This window comes from Fistularia commersonii, chromosome 12, assembly GCF_037954325.1.
Source record: "Fistularia commersonii isolate RoL2024-O1a breed Wild chromosome 12, RoL_Fcom_v1.0, whole genome shotgun sequence".
NCBI lineage: Eukaryota > Metazoa > Chordata > Actinopteri > Syngnathiformes > Fistulariidae > Fistularia > Fistularia commersonii.
In genome coordinates, this window is record NC_141295.1 from 1261386 (window position 1) to 1284579 (window position 23194).

Genomic DNA, 23194 nt, shown 5'->3' on the forward strand with positions numbered 1-23194 from the left:
AACTCCAAGAATTGATCATGACCTGGATGACTTGAGAACCTCCACAAATGTGAGGTTTGTTTGTTTGTAGATTTCTGCTAATTTTTCTTGTTTTCCATTCAACTTTTTTCCCCTCTCTTCCCCCTGTCTAGAGTGACTCAGGTGGCCTTTCTGTGCTGGAGCAGCTCGGTCTGGACCAGAACTCTGACTTCTCAGACTCAAGTGTACAGCAACTACTGGATGAACAGCGTGAATGGATTCGCAGAGAGATACGCAAGGAGCTAAAGATCAAGGAGGGAGCCGAGAACCTGCGCAGGGCAACAACAGACAAAAGGAATGCACAACAGGTTAGCAACCTCAGGATCAAGGATGGGGAACTCTTTGCCTGTTTTGAGTTGGTTCCATATTTACGTTGTCATTCAATGCAATATGACATTGTCGACTACATTTATATTTAACTTAAAATGGTTTTCTTCGTGGGCCACCAAGGGAGTTTCATCCTCTTAGACTCTATAAGGGGGTTTGTACTGCTATAATGATTCTGTTTTAAATTTCAACAGCAAGCAAAATAAACTCACAAACACAAGCCAAAAACGTTATCCATTAGTCAATGTTTTTTAATTCTAGAAGTGAGAGTCAAAGGCACCTGTAGCTGAGGAGCAGCAGCTTTGCACTAACCCCCTCATGAATGGCCAGGCCTCTTACCTCTGTCTCAAAGGGAGAGCCTGGACACCTTTGGAGGAAACTCTTTGGGTGCTTGTGTCCATGTTCTTGTTCTTTCTGACAATTCCACAGTTTGTGACCAAAAGTGGGGATGGGAACATAGATGAACAGGTAAATCAAGAACTTTACCTTTGGTTATGCTCCCTTTTTCCTCTGCTCCATTTATCCAACACTTGGGAACTGGACCCAAAGATACCTTAACTCCTCTACTTGGGGCAAGACCATCCCTTTTTTTTACAGCTGAGGACCATGGCCTTGGTTTTGAGGTGCTGAAAGGGGAGCTCAGCCAGACTCCAAACCTCACTGGAAACAAATGCGATGTATGCTGCAGAGACATATCAACCAGGACATCCCCAAGACATCCAGAGCCTTGAGGAGCTTGGGGCAGATCTTATCTACCTTTGGAGCCCTGCCAATGAGTAACTTTATCATCCTCGGCAACAAACCTCAGCAAAGTATTCCTTCTGCCGAGACACATCTTGAGTCAAGGTCAGCAGCACACCTTTCCCAACATTCAGTGTACAGCAGTGACCGTGAAGTGCTTCCCCCTTCTGAGCCACTGGATGACTGACCAGAATCTCCTTGATGCTGTTCGGACGTTGTTCCACCAAACTCCTTTCATGCCATAGTTTTCACCTCAAGTACTAGCAGGCCTATCTGAATGCAGCTTCAGTGGCTGCTATCAGTCAATTATCGAACAGGGGTTTCATGGTACGCTGGTGCAAATAACACATACGCACACACTTATGCCTGAACGTGATGTATTTTATGGAGTAGTCCATGATGAGCATGAAAGTCAAATAATAAACACAGCTTGGATGAAGAGCGGGCGCAGGGGGGGGCATTCGTCCCAATTGCACCACTCCAGGTCTCTTTCGTTTCCCACTTGGGTATTCAGATTTCCTAGTAGAATGAGAAAGTGCCCTCTCACCCCTTCCAAGGATTCCCAGAAAGACGTGTGTAATCTGAACCACTGTCTGGTCCATTGCACAGTCAGAACGCATCCCCCACCAGGGGGCAAAAGGCTACCCTCTTATCCACCAGGCTAAACCCAAGCCTACTAGCACAAAGTTAGAGGCAATAAGTATGGCTACACCAGCACCTCTCACCGGAGGCTAATCCAGATTGCAAAAGAGTCCAGCCCCTTTTTCAGGAGACTGATCCCTTGTGGCAAGGTGAGTCATGCCTTGTCTAGCCAGAACCTCCCCACCTTGCACACAGGCTTAGGTTCCTTTTCCACCAGACAGATGACATTCTGAGTCCATAGAGCCAGCTTCTGTAGCCAAGGAATGGACACCAAAACCCCAACCTCAGCCACCACCAAGCTCATACTGCACATGATCCCTTCGGCTCCTCCCTTTAAGGTGAGCCAGCTAGGGCCCAAGGGTACAGGCCAAGGCATCGGGTGATCACCATCTATCCCCACCCCTGGGCCTGCCTCCTGTGGGTGGCCCCAGTGATATCTGCATCTAGGCGAAGGAAAACTCCCTCCAATGATGTCTTTCTTCATGGCGGTACTCTGCACTTTGTCTCGATCTTAACCGAAGACGTTCTTTTTTCCATGGGTGACCCTGCTTGGGGCATAAAGTCCCTGACAAACTGAGCTTATAGGATCCTTGTGACACGCAAACCCCTCCACTAGGATATGGTGGCGGCTTGAGGTGCAACATCAGAACCCTGATTAAGCAGATAAATGTTGCAAAATAATGTTTCTCCTTTTTATAGGTGGAAAACCAGCTACGAAGCTCCAACCGCAAACTAGATAATCTACATGCTCAGCTGCAGGAACTTGATGCTCACATTGTGGTCAAGGGAAGTGACGACAATAAAGGTGCGTTCATACTTAAAGCCCCTACCTATACCTGTTTATCTTTCAGCAGTTACACAATGTCTAAAAATGTTATGTCAAAATGCAGGTCTTTGTGGCAGCATTGAACTTAGAGGAATTTCACAATCATATGTTAAAATACCCTTTCTCATCAGATTAACCCTCATGTGCAGTATACCATAGTCTAAGTTAACCACCACCACTTTATTATGATTTATCTAACTGCCAATCCCACTTTCTCCCCAAATGAATTGCACTGAGAGGAGGAAAATTAGCTGTAATGTTCTCAACTAAATAAAGCTAAAAAGGATTTGAAGTCACAAATGTCCCAGGATATATTTTTTTATACAAAAACTCAAATGGTTGTGCCCATGACATTCTCTGGAGAATTATTCTGTGTTAGAGAATGCTTTTGTTGCATATTTTTGTTTTTTTTTAAATGCCATTGGCATATTTTCCCCTACCAAGATGATTGTCCTGAATCTCCTGGGCCAGACAATCAAACATCGGCCCACAAGGAGCGCATCACTGCCCTCGAACGACAGCTGAACATCGAACTGAAAGTCAAAAAAGGGGTTGAAAGCATGATCCCAATCTATGCCAATGGATCGACCAAGGTAAGATTAGATTGTGGACAAAATGAGCAGACGTCACTTGATCTGTGCCCACTTTGTAAAGGTTGTTGAAATGAGATTTCTAAATTGTTTTTTCTTCAAGCTCAGACTCAGCCCCCCTTACTTTGACTCTCACAGGGTGCAAGTAGTGCAGTCTGACTCAGGACACAATTTCTAAACACCATCCATTACATTTTTTTTTCACAAAATATTCCCAGCTAATTATATTCACGTTCCTCAGAATTATAATTGTTGAATTTGCAATATGGCAAATTGAAATAGTAAAATTGAAGTGACATTAATGATTTGACTAGCTCAAATGTGTTTCTACGTAATCACATAAGTATTGTCTCGTCAGAGTATCCACTATATTACTATACAACTACAGTATAGCGTTTGTAACTTCTATCCCCCCTCCCCCCCAAATAAGGACTTAAGTTGAACAAAGTCTGACTTTCTAACATGGAGATAAAATACATAAAATACATTGCCACAATTATCCTGGCAAAAAGCTCTGAAATGTGATACTTCCACTTCAACCAGGACTGATCTTCCGATGTAATTCAGAAATGAGCAGCTAAATTAATATTGTATTAACTTCTCTTTGCCACTTTATAACATACAATTTCCAACAGATCTCACCAGTTGAGTTCATGATGTTGTTTTCAGTAAATAAACAGTGCAGTCTGTGTGGGAGAACCTTACATTTCATTGTACAGTGACAATGATAGAGATTTACCAATCTGAATTTTAATACTATAGGGCAAAGCAGTTACTTTTCCCAGTTCTACTTAGTTTTACTCACACTTTTAGATAAAGAAATTAGTTAAATATTGCATCAATGGCAGCAATGTTGTTAGAGAAACTAGATGGGGAGGATATTTCATTCTTTCCTTTCCATTCCTCAGGATAAAAAGATGCTGCAGACAGCCCAACAAATGCTGCAGGACAGTAAGACCAAAATTGACATCATTCGCATGCAAATCCGCAAAGCAGTACAGGCCACAGAACACAATGAGGATACACAGGGTAAGTTTAAAGTGTACTGTAATCAGTCACTATAGATTCTAGAATTTCTTATGGCATTGTTGACTCTAAACTTTGGTATCTGCCAAATAAACCCCTTAAGCTGTTTCTAAGCCTCAGAATCAGCATGTTCAATGCAAACATGAAATTTGGCTCCAGTTGACAGTTACGCTCCTTACAGATAAGGTGAACTGACTGGACAAAAACATTGTAAATCATGCAAAATAAAAATTTGAGTGAAATGTTCCAGTAAACAGATAATAAAATTTTAAGAACAATAAATTCTGAGCCATCCAATTGTATCTGCCACATTTTAGCACTAATTAGCTATGTATGAGTCTATGTAACCAATTCACCATTTGTTAGGATCGAATGTACATTCTTAGCATATATTAACCATATATTATCCCCTTGTCTTTCAGACAACTAATTGTCTAACAATAGTTTGCCATGTGTCAACATTAAACAATTTGTGTTGTTAATATATTATTAATAGCTTATCATCATTGTCTCAGTATCTGCAAGTCATCTATTAGCCCATTTAGGTTTATCACCAACAGCTATTCATGTATTAACCTCTGGAAATTCTGTATAAGCTTCTCTTGAATATTTTAGCATCTACTAATCATCACAGTATCTTTTTGCTGCAGTTAGTCATACATTCGCATTGTTGCACATTAATTATACTCACTTCAAAGTTCTGACTAATCACAATAGTTCATGGACATTATTAGGAAAAATATAAGAAAAATTCTGGCCAGGTGAGAACAAGGTGCAAGAACTCTTAAACAAGGGTTGTGAGAAAAGAGTGTAGTTTTTGTTCTTGCAGCCCTCTGAATATTAGCAAATTCAGTATTAGCATATTTGAAATGTGTGTTAGCTTCTTTTGAAATAACCATGGTTTGGCTTACAATTCGTATGAGAGCTTAAATTCAATGCAAGTAATGTTACTTGCATTTAATTTAAGATCTCATTATCTCTAATTTAAGATCTCATTATATCTCCCGATGGCTTAGAGTTTTAATTTTTAGCCAGTTAAGTTGCCGACATCCGTTGATAACAAGAACCACTTAAATTAAACAGTTAAGTTATTCTGTCAGCTCAAGGTTATTAATACAGCCTGCAGTAGCATCCTCCTCAGTGATGATTTACAGCAGTTTCCATCCTTTTAGTTATTTGACAGCCACCTTCAAATTATTTTCTCGTTCAGTACTATCTATTTACCCAATTCTATTCAACTCCATATGGACTATTAGATTTGTATGTTTTAACAAAAAATCTTGGGACATCAATACACTTATTTCAGGGACCTGTAGGATAAGTCCAACATGGCCAACAACTCACCACCACACAATAAATCCAATACTCTTACTAAATGCCTTTTGATACTGAAGGACACTAATTGTAACCCCTATGGCCTATTGTTGAGGTCCCTTTTACTTCCCTTGTACAGACGTGTTCTGCCTTTCGTACTTATTGTAAATTGAGCCCCACCTCTGGTCAGCAAATGTTAAAACCGTTTTACAACAAAATCATACAATTGTTTGTTTGTTTGTGTTTGTTTGGTTGTTTGTTTAATCGGTTGTTTGGTTGTTTGTTTAATTGGTTGGTTGGTTGGTTGGTTGGTTGGTTGTTTGTTTTAATCCAAGGATTAACAGCCCACACTATTTTACAAAACTGTCAACTGTATTTAAGATAAGATACTTTATTGATCCCATTGGGGAAATTCCTTTGTCAAAGCAGCATAACAATTATAGTGTAAAAAAGAGGAAATAGAAAGACTGAAGATAGCAAGACAAAAAAAAATCCACAAATCAATAGAGAGCAGATAAATAGACAGCAGACAACATCAGGGATGACAAACGGCAACACCAAGCAACAGGGAGGGTGAAGAATAAACATGTACAACTAAACAACAATAAAAATTCATATATTCATCCATCAATCTTCCCCCCGATTATCCAGAATCAGGTTGTGGGGGCAGCAGTTGGAGCAGTGAGGCCCAGACCTCCCTCTCTCCCGCCACATGGTCTAGCTCAGGGGTCGGCAACCCGCGGCTCTCTCATCTTAACACTGCGGCTCCAAGTGGCTTGGGAAAATAAATTATCAATATTTAATTGAAGTGTATTTCATTTCTGTTAATTCCTTTTTTTAACTTTTAGTTCCAAGTTGGAAGATTATTGTGATCTTGAAATATTAAATGAAATTATATCTATTATTTTTCGCCGCTCAAAATAACGTCACACTCGCGGAAGCCGGTGTACCCGCCAGCCGGTAAAGTCCCGATTTGCAGATTCTGTGCATAGAAATTCAGGAGCAGAAGTCCCATAAACCAGGTAAAATAAATATTTATGAACATATTTTGTAAATATTTATTTTTTATTGTTTACTGGCACAGTGATTTTTTTCCCGATTTATTTTAAAAATTCAGGCCAAGGCTCCGCTACACGCTCTGAAAGCCCAATGCTCAAAATGAGATCATTACATAAATAAAATTTAATTTTCTCCATAATACTTTGTATAAACAAGTGTGTAGTGTGTTGCTTCTGAAATTTACAAAGTATAAAAAGCAATATATACAGTGGTACCTTAATTGTAGACATCAAAAAGTAATTGCGGCTCCCAGTGTTTTCTTTTTCGAGGAAACCGGGCCCAAATAGCTCTTTGGGTGTTACCGGTTGCTGACCCCCAGTCTAGCTCCTGTGGGAGGACCCCAAAGCATTCCCAGGCCAGCCTGGAGACAGCCTCTCCAGCAAGTCCTGGGTCTTTCCTGGGGTCCCCTCCCAGATGAGCATGCCCAGAATACGCTGGCGGGGTTGGGGAGGCATCCTGACCAGATGCCCAAGCCACCTCATCTGACTTCTCTCTATGCGGAGGAGCAGCAGCTCTACTCTCGAAACTCATTTCGGCCACTTGTATTTGTGATCTCGTTCTTTCGATCTCTACCCACAGCTCATGACCACGTGAGGGTGGGAACATAGATCGGTTGGTAAATTGAGATCTTCGCCTTTTGGCTCATAAATGGACCCCTCCATGAGCTGCCACCTTACCGTGGTGGAGGGGTTTGCGTGTCCCAGTGACCCTGGGAGCTATGTTGTCGGGGGCTTTATGCCCCTGGAAGGGTCACCCAAGGCAAACAGGTCCCAGGTGAGGGACCAGACAAAGTGTGGCTCAGAAGACCTCCCATGAAGAAGACACTCATTGGGCCCACTTTTCCCTTGCCCAGACGTGGGTTACTGGGGCCCCCCCATGGCTCGGCAGTGAGTGCCTGGTGGCGGGGTTTTTACCCATGGGGCTCAGCCGGGCACAGCCCAAAGGAAAGACATGGGTCCCTCTTCCCCTGGGTTCATCACCCACACTAAGGGCCAAGGGGGTCGGGGGCAGTGTGAGCTGAGAGGTAACCGGCCTGGGGGACTTTTTCGGTCTGATCCTCAGCTGCAGAAACTGGCTCTTGGAACATGGAATGTCACAATATAAATAGTGACAAAAATAGATAACAATAAATAAAATAAACAAAAAAAGGCTGGATGTGTGCAGACTGGGACAAACAAGGATAAGAGAGACAGCAGAGTTAGGACATGATGGAAATGGGCTAGGTAGTGAATGGGGTATTATGGAATTGCGGAAGCAGCGCAGGTGCACTCAGGCCGGTCAGAGTTGGGACTGCGGTTATACAGTCTGATAGCCACGGGCACAAAGGAGCGTCTGAAGGCATTTGGTTCTGCACAGGGGTGGGATGAACCATTGGCTGAGGGAGCTGGACATCAGCTACAGCTCGTCGTGTTGGGGGTGGGAAGGATTGTCCAGGATAGCTACCAGTTTGTCCTTCACCCTCCACACTGCCATCGATTGAAGATGGTCCAGGTTCGGTCCTACCACCAAGCAGCTTTTCCTCGGCCTTGAGCAGCCTCTCGAACAACTTCATGGCATGTGACGTCAGTGCCACCAGCCTGTAGTCATTGAGAGTACTTGGACGTCCCTTCTTTGATACTGGGACAATGCAGGAGGTCTTCAAGAGGTCAGGCACCTTCAGCAACCTCAGAGAGAGGTTGATAAGGTGCTGGAGAACTCCCTCTGCATCTGGCTGGAGGTGAGGGTGAGGCCATGGTTGGGGAGAGGGCGGGGGGGGGGGGTTATCTGCGTCAGTGATCAGGGGGATGGGGGGGGGGGGGGGGGGGGGGGTTGATGTGAGGGGATACTGACTGACAGGACTCCTGGTGGGCAGGGGGGGAATGGTTGTGTGTATATTAATGTTCCCTGGGATGTAGTAGGGGGCTGAGGGGGGTGTTATGTGGATGTGCTGCTGGTGGCAGGAGGGGGAGTCTGGGGAAACAAGGTGGGGGGGGGGGGGGGGCAGAGCATACAGCAGAGGTGGGAGGGGGAGGGAGCCCAGAGCTCACTGGGTTGTCAAACCTATTGAAGAAAAGGTTTAGCTAAAAGGTTTTGGTTTAAAGCAGCAAAATCAGGGCTACCCCTGGCTCCAGGCGTGGTTTTCCAACAGCCTGTCATCTTCCTCACCTCCCTACAAACCTCCTTGGTTTTACTCTACTCTGTCTTGGACTCCTTATACTTGAGCCTTGCCCCCCTCAGTTTCTTCCTCAGCCCCTTCTTGACGGCCCCGAGGGTCTAGTGGTCCTTCGCTATGAAGGCTCGTTTCTTCTTGTTAAGAAGGCCTTTGATGTCCTTGTTAATCCATGGTTTGTTGTTATTGAAACACCTTGAAGACCTTTTTTGATGGGACTATGATGTCCTCACAGAATTCGAAGTAGTCTGTTATGCAACAGGAGAGGCCCTCGATGTCGCCACTGAAGTCCTTTTCAAAAAGGCTCCAGTCTGTGACATTGAAGCACTCCTGCAATGCCTCCTCTGTGACTTTGGACCAGATCTTCACAGACCTGGTGCTGGCCATCTGCCGCTTCACTGCAACTGCAGACGGAGGAACGTAGACGAGTACCAGGATGGAGTGTAAAAACTCATGCGTGAGGTAGTAGGGGCGAAGTCCTACAGCCATGAGCTCCACATCGGGGGTGCACACAGACCTTCTCAGTGATATGACCAGGGGTTCACCTTTTCTTGTTAATGTAGACGGCAAGCCCTGCTCCTCTCTTTTTGCCGTTCCGTGTATCAGCATGAAGCCTGGCAGATCAATGGCGATATTCACCTGTATGTTCACCTGTAGCCAGGTCTCTGTGAAGCACAGCATGCTACATTCCCTGTAGGCATGCTGGCTGTCAACAAGGGGTGCCAGTTCGTGGTTTTTGTTGGCAAGGGACATCACATTCCCATGATGACAGAGGGCAGGAAGGGCTTGCATCCCCTGTCCCTCTTGGTCCGCTTCCTCAACTTTGCTTTCCTCCCCCGGCTGGTGCTCCGCCATAGCTCTTCTGGGATGCACACTGAGGGGAGTCCTCCTTTTCTCATTTGGACGGCCTTTAGCAATTCTGACTTCTGGTCTTTCAAATTTTTCTCCCTTGCGTCACTATCTGTTGGTTCTAAACTTCCTCATTTGTTCCTTCTGTTATGCCCAAATGTCTTCAGTTTTTCCTAATGACTCCTTTTTACCATCTCATCCATCGTCCTCCCTGGCATCCAGGAACTGTAAAAGAATGTTAAATATTACATGCAAAAATGTTTGACAATTCTAACCTGAACTTCACAGATTGACATTTCAATGGAGCCTATAGGGTACAGATAAAGCGGGAGGAATAATAGCTCTCTGAGGCTCTCGTGGAAACTTTGAACAACTCAAAACACAAATATCTATTCCCTCTAATTTTTTCTGTCAACATTATTTTAAATGGCAAATGCTTAATCAAAGAATTTAGCTTATTCTTTAGCCTCTTTGCTGTTAACTCTGTTTACTTGTACTGTGCGAGGCTGCTTCTTCTGGGCTGTTGACCCAACCACTCAGCTGTGCTTGTCCTTGCCAAAGCATTGAAGGTATTTTTAGAGATTCCTGATGTTGGTGGTGTGTTTTATGTCACCCAAATTCTTTGGGCTGACAATTGTACTATTTCGCTTGTTGATGTGACTTGAACCATCACATCAAACATTAGTTCAATACTGTTGGAAAGAAACTACATTTTATTTGCAAATGAAAACCATTACCACATTAAAAAACATCCAGACTTAATACTAATTTTCCTATAAAAGCTGTGGAAAAAGTCAATTTGCATTGAATATTTGTCCAGCTGAAACACATTCCACTTTGGTACTATGCTTGTCTAATAAATCAATGTCATTTGGCATGAATTTGGAACATTAGATGGCTGTTTTAACATCTCCTGGCATTAACTCAACAACCAACATATCAATATCTGAACAAAACTGGTGTCAAGTGAAGGGCTGTTGAGAATTTTGATATAGCATTCTAATCCTAAAAAAATATTTTTCAGCAATCCAGTACAATACCACAATATATTCTCTAAGTTTGGCTTTCAATGTAAACATTAAAATACATATCAAGCTGCCTATTCAGACTACAGGGTAACAAGCAGCTGAGGTCCAGGAATTTTATTAGCCTCCTCATTAATGGTCTGAGCTTAAAGCATGCTAAAACACAAGTAACTGGTCTGTCAATTGGTCTAGGTAACCAGGACATTTGCGGGGTGGAGCTTCGTATTGAGGAGCTGAGACATCACTACAGGGTGGAACATGCTGTAGCAGAGGGGGCAAAAAACGTCCTCAGGCTCCTAGGGACCAGCAAAGTCCAAGACAAGAAAGCAATGTCTGAGGTAAGATGGGACATATAGCCAGGTCAATAAGTATTTGATCCCCCTGTGATTTTGCGAGTTCTTGCATTAAAAATCATGGAGGGGTCTAAAATTTTCATCGTTGGTGCAGTTCCGCTGTGAGAGACAGAATCTTTAATAAAATCAAACAAACAAACAAATATACAATGTGATTTCCGGGGGGGAAATCACATTGTATGATTTTTTTTTAACAATTTATTTGTAAATTACAGGGTCAAATAAGTATTTGATCCCTTGAGTAAAACAATTTTAATATTTGGTACAGAAGCCTTTGTTAACAATTACAGAGGTCAAACAGTTCCTGTAGGTCTTCACCAGGTTTGCACACACTGCAGCAGGGATTTTGGCCCACTCCGCCATAGAGATCTTCTCTAGATCGCTCAGGTTCCGGGGGTGTCACTGAGCAACAACGGAGTTTCAGCTCTCTCCAAAGATTTTTTTATGGGATTTTGGTCTGGAGACTGGCTGGGCCACTTCAGAACCTTTTTGCTTCGTACAGAGCCACTCCTTGGTTTTCCTGGCCGTGTGCTTCGGGTCATTGTCATGTTGGAAGACCCAGCCACAACTTATCTTAGATGCTCTGACTTATTATTGGGCTGATACTCATCCTTTTCTTCTGCCAAACACAGCGAATGGAGTTAAGACCAAAAAGTTCGATTTTGGTCTCATTTGAGCACAAAACCTTCTCCCATGAGTCCTCTGGATCATTCAGATGGTCCCTGGCAAACTACAGACAGGCCTTGACATGGGCTGACATAAGTAGGGCAGCCTTCTGTACGATGCATGATTTTTAAACCATTACGTCTCAGTGTCTTACTGATAGTAGTCTTGGAAACGGTGGTCCCAGCTGCCTTCAGGTCATTGACCAGCTCCTCTCGTGTAGTTCTGGACTTTACCTTTCTTAGTATCATTGATACGTGACAAGGATAGATCTTCCGTGGGGGCCCAATCCGAGGGACATTGGCAGTCTCTTCCATTTTCTGACGATGGCACCAGCAGTTGCTCTTTTTTCACCAAGCTGCTTGGCAATTGCTGTCCAGCCCTTTCCAGCTTTGAAGGTCAACAATTTTGTATCTTGTGTCTTTTGACAGCTCTTTGGTTTTACGCATGTTGGCTGTTACATTTTTGACAGATTGTGGGGTGCACAGGTGTCTCTAAGAAAGCTAACGACATCACATAGTTGCTACTCTATTAGAATTAGCAGACTGTAGTTGGACTTATTAAAAGCAGATTTTCAAATACTTATTTGACCCTGTAATTTACAAATAGATTGTTAAGAAAATCAGACATTGTGATTTCCATTTTTTTTATTCCGTCTTTCACAGTAGAAATGCACCAACAATGAAAATTTGGACCCCTCCATGATTTCTAAGTTGGAGAACTTGCAAAATCACAGGGGGATCAAATACTTATTGACCTGACTGTACAAAAATATTTTTGCCCTTTGGTTGAAGTTGTAAGTCTCAGAAGAAATTTAGTCTGCCCTTAATTACAGAAATTAATGCTTTGGCTCCCTGGGACAGTTTCTTATGGATTATGACACTGAAAACCTACTTTTTTAAAAACTTTAAATATAGCAGCAGTGGAACGTGTGGTATGTGATATTAGATTTAGAATGAATGAAGTTTTTTTTGTTTGTTTTTTTTTCTCTTGGCAACTGGACTGGCCCCCAGGGTTGGGGGCTGATCTAGATTGCATTGACTTATGTTAATGAGGGAGTAAGAACATAATGTGATGAAATGTCTTCAAGGGAAGAACTACATGTCAGGTTGCCATGTTCTGCTTTTAACCCTCTCAGGCTCAAATTAAGTTGTGGCGTAATTAGCTAAGTAGCATTTAGCTGTCGCAAATCTGCAACATCTGCCTGGAGAGGGTTAAAGAGTCCAACGGCAGTCATCCAGGCCATTCTTTAGACAATAATGGCTTGGTTGACTGAGAACCTCCACAGACATCCATTTAACATGTTTCAAAACTGCTCCTCAGGCCCAGTCTCGTTTGAGTGAAGCCTCTCAGCATTTGGACTTGCTGCGAGATTCTCTGGACCAGCGTCTAGCCGAACTGCCAGAGGATCATCCCAAAGCCAATATTATCAAAGAGGAACTTGCACTGGCCTCCTCTCCTGCATTCAGTTCTTGCCATGGTGCCCCCTATGTCCGCAGCCAGTACAGCACCCTCAACAAGCCCTCTCCTCTTACAGGTAAGATATCTATGGAGGCTCTCAGTCATCCAGCTGATGTTTAATTCTTGGCAATCTTTTCATGCTCTCCTACCCCCCATGACAACCTAGTTTCTGCAAAACAACCCCATAAACACAACAAGCCATTGCAATTTAGACCATCCCCCAACCCTGGCACTTATATATGGGAAAACTCCCCACTCCCCATTTGAACTGAAGAAGCCTCTCAAATTAGAGTTGAAACATGTTCAGGGGATGAAATTCAAGTCCAGCTGCCACAAAAAGATTTCGACCTACTTTTAAGACATACGAAGTAATTTCACAGAGCATTATCAAGAAACCACAAAAATACACTTATTCCAAAGCCCAACATAAAGGGGGTAACAAACTGAATTATTTCAGATCATTTTGCAGTGTCATCCTCACGCTACAAAGGAGAAAAAAAAGGGTTTGACATCGAGACATCAATATAAATTAAATAAATCAAAACATGTACACACATATACTAATTTGATCAGCTAAAATTATTAAAATTTTGGATATGAGGCAAAAACAGTAAAAATACGCTGATTTTTGTACTCATTTAAATATGTTTCTTCCAGCTATGACTTTTGTAGAACTTGAGGTTGCCTATTCAGAAAGGGTAAGACTTTGATTGGTGATAGTTGTGGAAAAGTTAGAATACTATATTGGTCAGTCCCAAATGAACTGGTCATCTTCTGGTTTTTGGACCTGACTTGGGGATTTTTTTTTTCTCTCCAGGTACCTTACAGGTTCAACTGCTGGGCTGTGTAGGATTGTTAGAAGTTGTTCCTGGTCGCAGTAAAGGGACAGCGGTCATGCTGCCATGTTACAGCCCTGGAGACACCAGATCCTTCATGAGGGGTAGCAAGGGATTGTATGGGCGAAGTGGCTCCATCAGCGGGAAGACTCCAAATAAGACAGACGAACTCTCTTGTAAGTTATGTATGTATGTGTGTGTGTGTGTGTGTGTGTGTGTGTGTGTGTGTGTGTGTGTGTGTGTGTGTGTGTGTGAGCGCGCGCGCGTGTGTGTGTGTGTGAGAGATCTTAAGGGGCAGCATGGCGCAGGATGCCGAACAATCGTCCTTGGAACCGAACATTCCTGGCTCCTCTTAATGTGTTGTAGTGTTGTTGAACAATAAACTGAACCTCTAGCTGCTCCCGTGGCAGGGATTAATAAAGGATAAATTATCAATGTTTCATGTAAATTGGTTTTAGTATCATATTCCTATTGACGTATTTTATAGCATCAGTCAGTATTATTTAGCATTGCAGTGTACCTCATCTATGTTCGACTTGGTCACAGAACGGTGTATAGGGTGCCACTGCTTTCATGCCTGTAATTGGATGAAAAGTCAGCACTTTTAATGTTCCCATGTAAATACAGAGTCAGCAAAATGGATTCACATCAGTGGCCTGAGAAGGCAAATCATAACTGCATTGCACTTTCTGCAGCTATGCCAAGAAATCAATGTTGGTAAATAATACACCATTATGTTTTTATAGTAATAGCATGCATTAGCATTAATTTCAAAGACTTTATTGTAATGTGGACAGTAAGGAAACGGGCTGCTCGTGCAATGACAGTCTTACTTTAATGTCCACATTGAAGCCACATAGCTTGGGTGGGTGTTAGTAGAGGCAAAATAGCTAAATTTAGAAGGACAAAAGGAAAATATTCACAAGAAGGATGTGCAAATTCATCAAGTGCATATTGAAATTTAAACAGTTCGTTCTTTTTCATCAGCATTCTGTTCAGTCATGTATGGAGGAAATCTTTTTCTGTTTGTGTGCAGCTGAGGTAAGTGCAGTGCTAAAGTTAGATAACACAGTGGTGGACCAGACAGCATGGAGAACCGTGGGAGAACAAGCCTGGGATCAGACCTTCACTATAGAGCTGGAACGGGTTGGTAAATTTATAATCAACACACTCAAACATGATAATTATTTTTCTCACAGCCATGTGTGTATTTTTTAAAGTCAAGGGAAATGGAAATCGCAGTGTATTGGAAGGATTACCGCTCTTTGTGTGCTCTGAAGTACCTGAAGCTGGAAGAGTTCTTGGACAATCAGAAACACACAGTGCAGCTAGAGCTGGAGCCTCAGGGTTTACTGCTGGCTGAGGTACATACATACACACACACACACACACACACACACACACACACACAGACATAGACACAAATGCACATGTCCCATCCATCCATGGTAACTAATGATACAGATGCAGTAAATGTATCCTAGGAGGTTCAGATGTATACACCTGTAACTACATCTGTGCATTACACACAGGCCACGTTCAACTGTGCTAGGAAAAAAAGCTGTAGTCTATCATACTCAGGAGCCTCTACTTTAAGTAGGATGTCAGATAGTTGAAATTTAAATTAATAATTTCTGTAACCTCCTTTCCATGCATTACAGGTAACATTCTTCAACCCAATTATTGAGCGAGCTCCTCGCCTCCAGAGGCAAAAGAAGGTCTTCTCAAAGCAACAAGGTTTGCAAATTGGGGAGAATCTTTAGGGTGGGGGGTGATTTGCAATGTGTGACCTTTGTTATATGCCGCTGAACCCTAACACATTTTACAAGGACTTCATTTTAGAATGTTGGAATAGCAGTTCAACTGAAATGGTCATTTATTGTAATGTAAAAATGAACATGAGATGATTGGGAAAAAAAAAGATCTTGTAATGTCTCATTTAGCTAACAGCACTCTCTAGTGGTATAAAGGTTTGTATTTTGTTTTTCAGATTTGCCTAATTCAAACAGACTAAATACTGACATTATATTAGGTAAAAAAATATAAAACACAATTTAGGTAAGACAAATTTTGTTAAGGTCCTTCAACATGTCTATAGGAATCCAAACCTTCATCAACCTCAGATGGGATCTAATGGCTATCATTTAAAATCATTATGTATTTATCATTATTTTGTTACCTTCATAACCTTTACTTGGACTTGCCAGAGTTAAGTTAATAGTGTGGTGTGAAATTCAGCCCTTAATTTTTTTACATTGAAAATCTAATTCTATGAAGATGTATAAAATAAGAGTCTAAATTTTGACTTGGTACATCAAATTGTTATAATGGCAGTATATATCAGCAGTATGTTATATTGGCCAGGCAGCACAGGGACGTAGTGGTTAGTGCCTCCCTATGTTGTTCCTGTGTCTGTGCGGGGTTCCTCCTACGGTCCAAAATCATGCAGTTAGATTAATTACAGACTATAAATTGCCTAGATGTTTGAATGGGAGCATGAATAGTTGAATGTTTATCTGACCCAGTGATTGATTGGTGACCGATCCAGGGACAGGCTCCACACTCTCCCCCCTCCCCCCAGGGCAATGAATGAATGAAAAATTACATGTTCTTTGGTACATAAATGATGATTGGAGACGGTGTGGGTACTTCCAGGAAAAGCATTCCTTCGGGCTCGTCAGATGAATGTGGACATTGGGACGTGGGTGAGGCTTCTTCGAAATGCCATTCCCACCGTCAACAACTCAGGCACATACAGTCCCAACGCACACAGCTTAACACTCAACACTGGGTAAGACACTCAAAGAATTATCAAATAGCAAAAGCGTGCGCTTTTTTCAGCTTTCAGCTCAGAAAAAAATTCATAGACCACTCAGTTGTAATGGAAAAACTTTTCCATGGGCCTGATAGCTACCTCTGAAGTTAATCTGACATGGCAATGTTTTTTCCTCACGTCTTTGCACAGTATTAAGTACCTGATGCGATCTTGCCCCATGTCTAACCCCCTACTTTGTGTTTCTTTCCTTGTTCATTTGTCTTTTGGCATTGCCATGTTGGTCTGTTTGTGTGTATGTGTGTTTCCTTTGAACTTTTCAGAGAGATAGCAGTGGAGAAATTAAGTCTGGACAGCGACTCTCCGATAAAGGGCGATTATAAGAGAGAGACGGAGCTATACACCCCGGTGAGACAAGGAGACCAGAAAACGGGGCATGTCTGTGTGTGAGGAAATTTGGGGATGTGTGTCCATACATGCTTGAGTCTGCGAAGAGATTCTGTGCTCCATGAAACAGTCATCCACATGCAAACAATGAACATATTCCTTCAGTGAGGCATGCATGAAACAGCAGCACACATGAAAATGAAAATGTTATGCAAATGTTATTTGTTTCTGAACAAAAACTTGTAGATTTCTTTCCTCCAAATTCTCTACAAAACAAGTGAAATGGATGTGAGGTCAAAAGTCATGTTCAGTCTGCCAGAACTGTCCTTTGTAATACTTGCAATCTACATGTAGAGTATTCTCACTTTTGACGATTTGTCAGATCAGCCATTAATGTCACTTGAAAAATAAGTATTCCAAAATCACACTTCAGTTCCCATTATACATTTGTGTGGAACATTTCACCCTTTTTTTAAGGATCTTTGGGTATCTTTGCATTACAATTTACCTTAAAGCATGTTTGGAACCATTCATCTCCTAAGAGATATCAGTTCCAAAGCAGAGTCTCTAAGACTGACAGGCAGCAATGTGATTTAATTCCCTTAAAGTTGTTGGAGTTGTATGGGTGCTGTTTCCAAAATCTTTTCATCTAAATGCAATTCCATGACTTGCGCCACAATGCCCTTCCAAATTTCAAGCATTAAGAGCTTTTTCTCAATGACAGGAGGACAAAGAGAATCTAGAGGGAACCTTGGCAGGAGGATATGGACAGACACAGTGAGAACTGTCCTACCCAGAAGTACATCTGCTGTTTGCTTTATTAATTCAAGGAGCACTAGAGATACTCAACTCTTCCAATTCCATCAGTTATATCTAATTTGTACCTGCTCATGGCAGTAGTGGGAGCACTTAACGCAACCAAATCACATCCTTTATACGTTTACAGACACTCATATCCCTTAATCAGATGTGTTCCAAAGTAGGGGCACAGATAAATTAATGGGGGCCCGGGGATGGTTGCTATGCAGCTTTACCAGTACGTCAGTGTCACAGGGTCTTTCGGCTTTTAACACTTGACATCCTCTGCTGAGGTAGGCCCACCACAGGTTAATCAAGAGATGTGTCTTGCGGATAGTGTTGTATGTAGCTCAGTCGTGGAGCACATACTTCACATGTACGAGGTCTTGGGTTCAATCCCCAGCATCTCCGCTGTTCGTCGCTTTGGATAAAAGTGTCTGCCAAATGACTGTAATGGATAACTGTTCATGTTAGCTTTTGTTCGTGTTTCCAATGACTGGATCTCTCAGTGGTGTTGACCATTTCTCTGAGTCCAAGTGAGCTTTGGAGCTCCAAAGGAGTTTTGATGTTGTACTGGATTCAAAGCCCCCAGGATAACCTCTTCAGTAGTCAAGACTGATGTAAACTGAAGGTTATTATTTCATTCTGGAATTTTACTCTAAATCAAAATATCTGCTGGGTAGACAGCAGACCCCCTTTTGTCAGCTGCTGCCCCCCCTCTGTAGTACGCCCCTCCCCCCCAACCAAGTATGACGATTGATCTTGAGATTTTACAAAAAAGCATTTAGGTCATTGAAAACTTCAAGGCTTTTTGAAGTATACATGTTTTTTCACCCCAGCTTGTATTGCTTTCACATGATGTGACTTCTCCGGTGCTGACTGTTTTTGTGTTTGTAGCTTTAGGTGCATCTATTACATTACATATCATTACATAATTCATTCATTCATTCAAATTGGTGGATGCCTCCCTGGAAGGCCAGCTACCAAACTGTCTTCCTTAGTATTATGAACATATACTGTACAGTGGTCTTTAGATGTTGTCTGTAGTGCATCATTTTATTCCCCGACATAACACATGCTGTTATGTATAATATGCAGTGTTGGCTTTGGCCTGTCATATAGCTGGTGTCCCTCCACTTGGTAGATTTGCAGTTCAATTCCTTAGCTTCTCCTGTCTGCATATCGAAGTGTTCTTGGGCAAGACACTTCCATTTGCTCCCCATAGCCTGGGGAGCACCTTGCATGGCAGCTCTGCTGTCATTGGTGTGCGGGTGTGTGGGTGAATGCAACCTTGTTTAGAACAATTTGAAGCTGTAAGGTGCGAAAGTACCATATAAGTTGAATCTATTTACATGGGATCGGGATCTGGTGGATTGGTGTAAAATTTGTTGTTCTTCACTTTGCAGATAATCCCAAAAAGATCAAATTTGATGTCATAAAAGAGCAAGAGATTTTGTGGATTTTGATATTTAGTTTGAGTCCAGGAACACAGTGAATCCTACTCACTGAGTGGGTGTCTGTCACATTAAAACTGCCATCATGACATTATGTAACTTGTCCTCCATCATACCCCCTTTTATCACCACTTGTCTTTTGTGTCTTTTGTGCCACCCGCACGTTCCCTGTCAGGACCGTCTGCCAGTCATCGAGCCCTTTCCCCCCCCCGATCCCACCCCAGAGCGCCCTGTCCGAATCCAGTCTGTCAGCAGGTACACTAGGTGCCCAAATCATTTACATTTGTGATATCCTTACCTACTTTGTACATTGTTTTGAGATTGATTTTGTGTATCAATGTTTTTTTTAGAATGAGTCTTTGACTTTTGTAAATTCAAACATTTGAACTTATACTCACATTCCATAATTTTCTGAAGGATCTCCCAATGAAGGTCTATCCTATTATCATTTACTGAATATAATCCATGTGAAGTTTAAAATATGTTATTTTATGCGACTAAATAAATGTGTATTATACTGCAAACATTACCATTTGTAATGTCTGTCTGTCTGTCTGTCTCCATCTCCAGTAAGCAGAAGGGCCCTCTGTCTCTCCAAGATTTCAGACTGATTGCTGTACTAGGCAGAGGACACTTTGGCAAGGTAATTGTCATAAATCAATAGAACTGGTGAATTGAGTTCATCTTACAGGTTCAAGTTGTAATTCATATTAATGCAGTCACATGAATCAGTCAGTTTTAAACTAACACTTGGTTCGGCAGGTGTTGTTGTCAGAATACAAGAAGACATGCACAATGTATGCCATCAAAGCTCTGAAGAAAGGTGACATTATAGCTCGAGATGAGGTGGAAAGGTATGCGTATTCATGTGTCTTGGTTTGTTTTTGTTTAGCTTCCATTTTACCCACTCCTATAATACAGTTTTCTGTATTTCATCCCCGTGCACAATATAAAGTTGTTTTTTTTCATGTCAATAGCTGTAATTCTTCTTTAATGTTGTTTCTCTTATCTCCCACTCCTTCAATCCTTTCACTCCACCCATCATTCCCTCCAATCTAGTTTGATGTGTGAGAAACGCATCTTTGAGATTGTGAACATGTCACACCATCCCTTCCTGGTCAACCTGTTTGCGTGCTTCCAGACTACGGAGCATGTGTGTTTTGTTATGGAGTACACAGCGGGTGGGGACCTGATGATGCACATCCACACAGATGTCTTTACAGAACCAAGAGCTGTGTATGTAACCCTCTGCTGAAAACCCAGCCACTCGTTTTTTGAAGGGCCTAGAGAATGATTTGTTCATTACATTAATAAATATATATACCGTATTTTCTGGACAATAGAGTGCACCTGTAAATAAGCCGCATCCGCTCTATTGAAAAAAAAAGTAAAAAAAAATATATATATACAAGCCGCACCAGGATATAAGCCGCAGATATCTATGTTGAAAAGAAATGTCCTCCAGGACATTTTCAAGTTCAGGCCACCTGCTTTTATGTCCTCTGAAAGCTTTTTTCGACTTTTGCATTGCATGAGCTCTTCCCGCTGCCGCCTCCAACGTCTTACCGTAGATTCATTGACGCTAAGCTTGCGTGCAAGGGGCGAGGATTTGAAAATAAGTACCAGTTAGTAATTTGTCGTGCGTGTTCTATCTGCTTTTATTTGCTCTGTCTGCTATTCTTCTTTGCATTGATTTATACGTCTTATCTTATTTTGGATTCTACTTCCGCCCCCTAGCCGCACTTTTGTATACCCCGCATGGTTAAAAATCTAGGAAAAAAGTAGCGGCTTATAGTTCAGAAAATACGGTATGTTACAGAATTGACTATTTGCTTCAAGACATGGTCTGTCAAATAACATTGAAATATGGGGAAATCACCTAAAAAGTAAGCAAATTAAATTAACTTGGATGAAGACTCAAATTGTTTTAAATAAAGTGTATTATCATCATCAATATCAATGGGTGTGAGATCCTTCTGGCCAAGGAGAGAAAAAAAATGTAGGGAAAAAAGCTGAAGTAAACTTTATCTACATCTTGTTTACTGCCAACTAATGTTTTGCTAACACTACTAATATGTTTAGATCATTCAGGCTCATGAATGATCTTTACAACTTACTTGAGACATTTCTGTTTCGGTTGGAGAACTGAACCCATAACTAGGTCCCATCTCCAGTGCTTATTGCTCCAGCAGTTTGAGTTTATCAGAATGTCTCTCTCGGTTTTTGCAGCCACAAAACCTAAGCAGCATTTTCATCTCACTCGATGCACTTACATGTCTTTATAGCTTGTAGTTGCCGGTGTGAGTTGCTCATCATGACATCTAATTTTGCCATTTTTTTACTGCAAGTAATGAATTAATTTTGCATTCACTTGACTTCAGGTTTTATGCAGCCTGTGTGGTTCTTGGACTTCAGTTCCTCCATGACCACAAGATTGTGTACAGGTGAGTGATGTTGAGTTAACACTTTTGTGTTCTAAAGCTGTTTATTTATTTTTTATTCATTTTATCCAATCGTTTAATGGGAATTTAAAAAAAAATGATCCTAAAAGAAATAGAGTTCATGGTAACAGACTGCATTATTTGTGTGATGATGCATCATCTTTTCACATCCTGTCTTCTATTCCAGAGACCTCAAGCTTGACAATCTGCTGTTAGACACAGATGGTTATGTGAAGATAGCTGACTTTGGACTTTGTAAAGAAGGTGTACATTGATCATTTTTTAATATTTTTTTTTTTCTATTTTGTAATAATACCTGTATATAGTATGAAAATACAACTTAAGTTTTCACTCATGATAATTCATCTGTCTGCAGGGATGGGTTATGGCGACCGAACCAGTACATTCTGTGGGACTCCAGAGTTTCTGGCCCCAGAAGTCCTAACAGATACGTCCTACACCAGGGCAGTAGACTGGTGGGGGCTGGGTGTCCTCATCTATGAAATGTTGGTAGGAGAGGTGAGGAAAAATTGGCTTGCGCACACAGTCTGTTGGAAGATTGATGATTGAGATGAAACTTGTTTTTGTTTCTTATGGCACAGAGGCCCCAAAATTATTTGTATTTATATTAAACAAAAATTTGGGTTTCATATAGTATCTGCATGAAAATTGTCTTCATTAAGAACTGAGGATACATTTAACTGATCATTCAGTTATTAGACAATGGTCCTGCTTGTTACAATCATGATAAATACTTTCTTACACATGTTATCAGTTTGCCAACTGCTTTTTAGACATTTTTCCTCACTCTGGCAACTGAGTATCAGATCAAAAATCTTTAAATCTTTAATTTTTACCTTTTTAACGCTGAGTAAGGTCAACAACAGATGACTTAGACAAATCTAACTACTTCAACCTCAAGTTCTACCTAAAATTGAATGGCCTCAGTATGGTGATATATTCTTTAACTTCATGATTTATCTGTCATATTTCTGTGTGATGGTTGGGAGCAGTTTCGTTCTCTAAACTGAGTTGAAGGAGTGTCTGCACTCAGTGATTTTGATTCACATAATTTGTGATTGCGTGCATGCGTGCGTGTGTGTGTGCGTGCGCGCAGTCTCCATTCCCAGGAGATGATGAGGAGGAGGTGTTTGACAGCATTGTTAATGATGAAGTCCGCTACCCGCGCTTCCTTTCCACTGAGGCCATTGGCATCATGAGACGGGTGAGCAAACACAAATTGACTTGATGACTTCATCACCAACCAGCAATCTGGTTGGTTGGAAGATGCATGCTTTTAAACACTTGTTCATCAAGATGGTTACACTGTGTATGTGTTTGTCCACATGTATGATTATGAGCAGCTGCTAAGGAGAAACCCAGAGAGACGTCTGGGCTCTGGAGAGAAAGATGCTGAGGAGGTGAAGAAACAGCCATTTTTCAGGGTAAGAAGCCTGGAATG

The 23194-nt window shown here is 41.7% G+C and overlaps 1 protein-coding gene across 1 annotated transcript in view; it reads left to right on the forward strand.

Annotated features, from left to right (window-relative positions):
- The window catches only part of LOC147228066 (serine/threonine-protein kinase N1-like), a 47574-nt gene that overhangs the window by 22614 nt on the left and 1766 nt on the right, over positions 1 to 23194 (forward strand). The window contains exons 2-22 of the mRNA XM_086156363.1: positions 132 to 326; positions 2428 to 2533; positions 2999 to 3147; positions 4053 to 4173; positions 10759 to 10904; positions 12906 to 13119; positions 13861 to 14055; positions 14916 to 15025; positions 15100 to 15243; positions 15541 to 15616; positions 16535 to 16670; positions 16976 to 17060; positions 19467 to 19546; positions 19862 to 19934; positions 20054 to 20145; positions 20351 to 20527; positions 21673 to 21735; positions 21920 to 21996; positions 22109 to 22251; positions 22850 to 22957; positions 23097 to 23177. Coding sequence (XP_086012489.1) covers positions 132 to 326; positions 2428 to 2533; positions 2999 to 3147; positions 4053 to 4173; positions 10759 to 10904; positions 12906 to 13119; positions 13861 to 14055; positions 14916 to 15025; positions 15100 to 15243; positions 15541 to 15616; positions 16535 to 16670; positions 16976 to 17060; positions 19467 to 19546; positions 19862 to 19934; positions 20054 to 20145; positions 20351 to 20527; positions 21673 to 21735; positions 21920 to 21996; positions 22109 to 22251; positions 22850 to 22957; positions 23097 to 23177 — 2571 coding nt within the window. The remainder of the gene's footprint in view (positions 1 to 131; positions 327 to 2427; positions 2534 to 2998; positions 3148 to 4052; positions 4174 to 10758; positions 10905 to 12905; positions 13120 to 13860; positions 14056 to 14915; positions 15026 to 15099; positions 15244 to 15540; positions 15617 to 16534; positions 16671 to 16975; positions 17061 to 19466; positions 19547 to 19861; positions 19935 to 20053; positions 20146 to 20350; positions 20528 to 21672; positions 21736 to 21919; positions 21997 to 22108; positions 22252 to 22849; positions 22958 to 23096; positions 23178 to 23194) is intronic.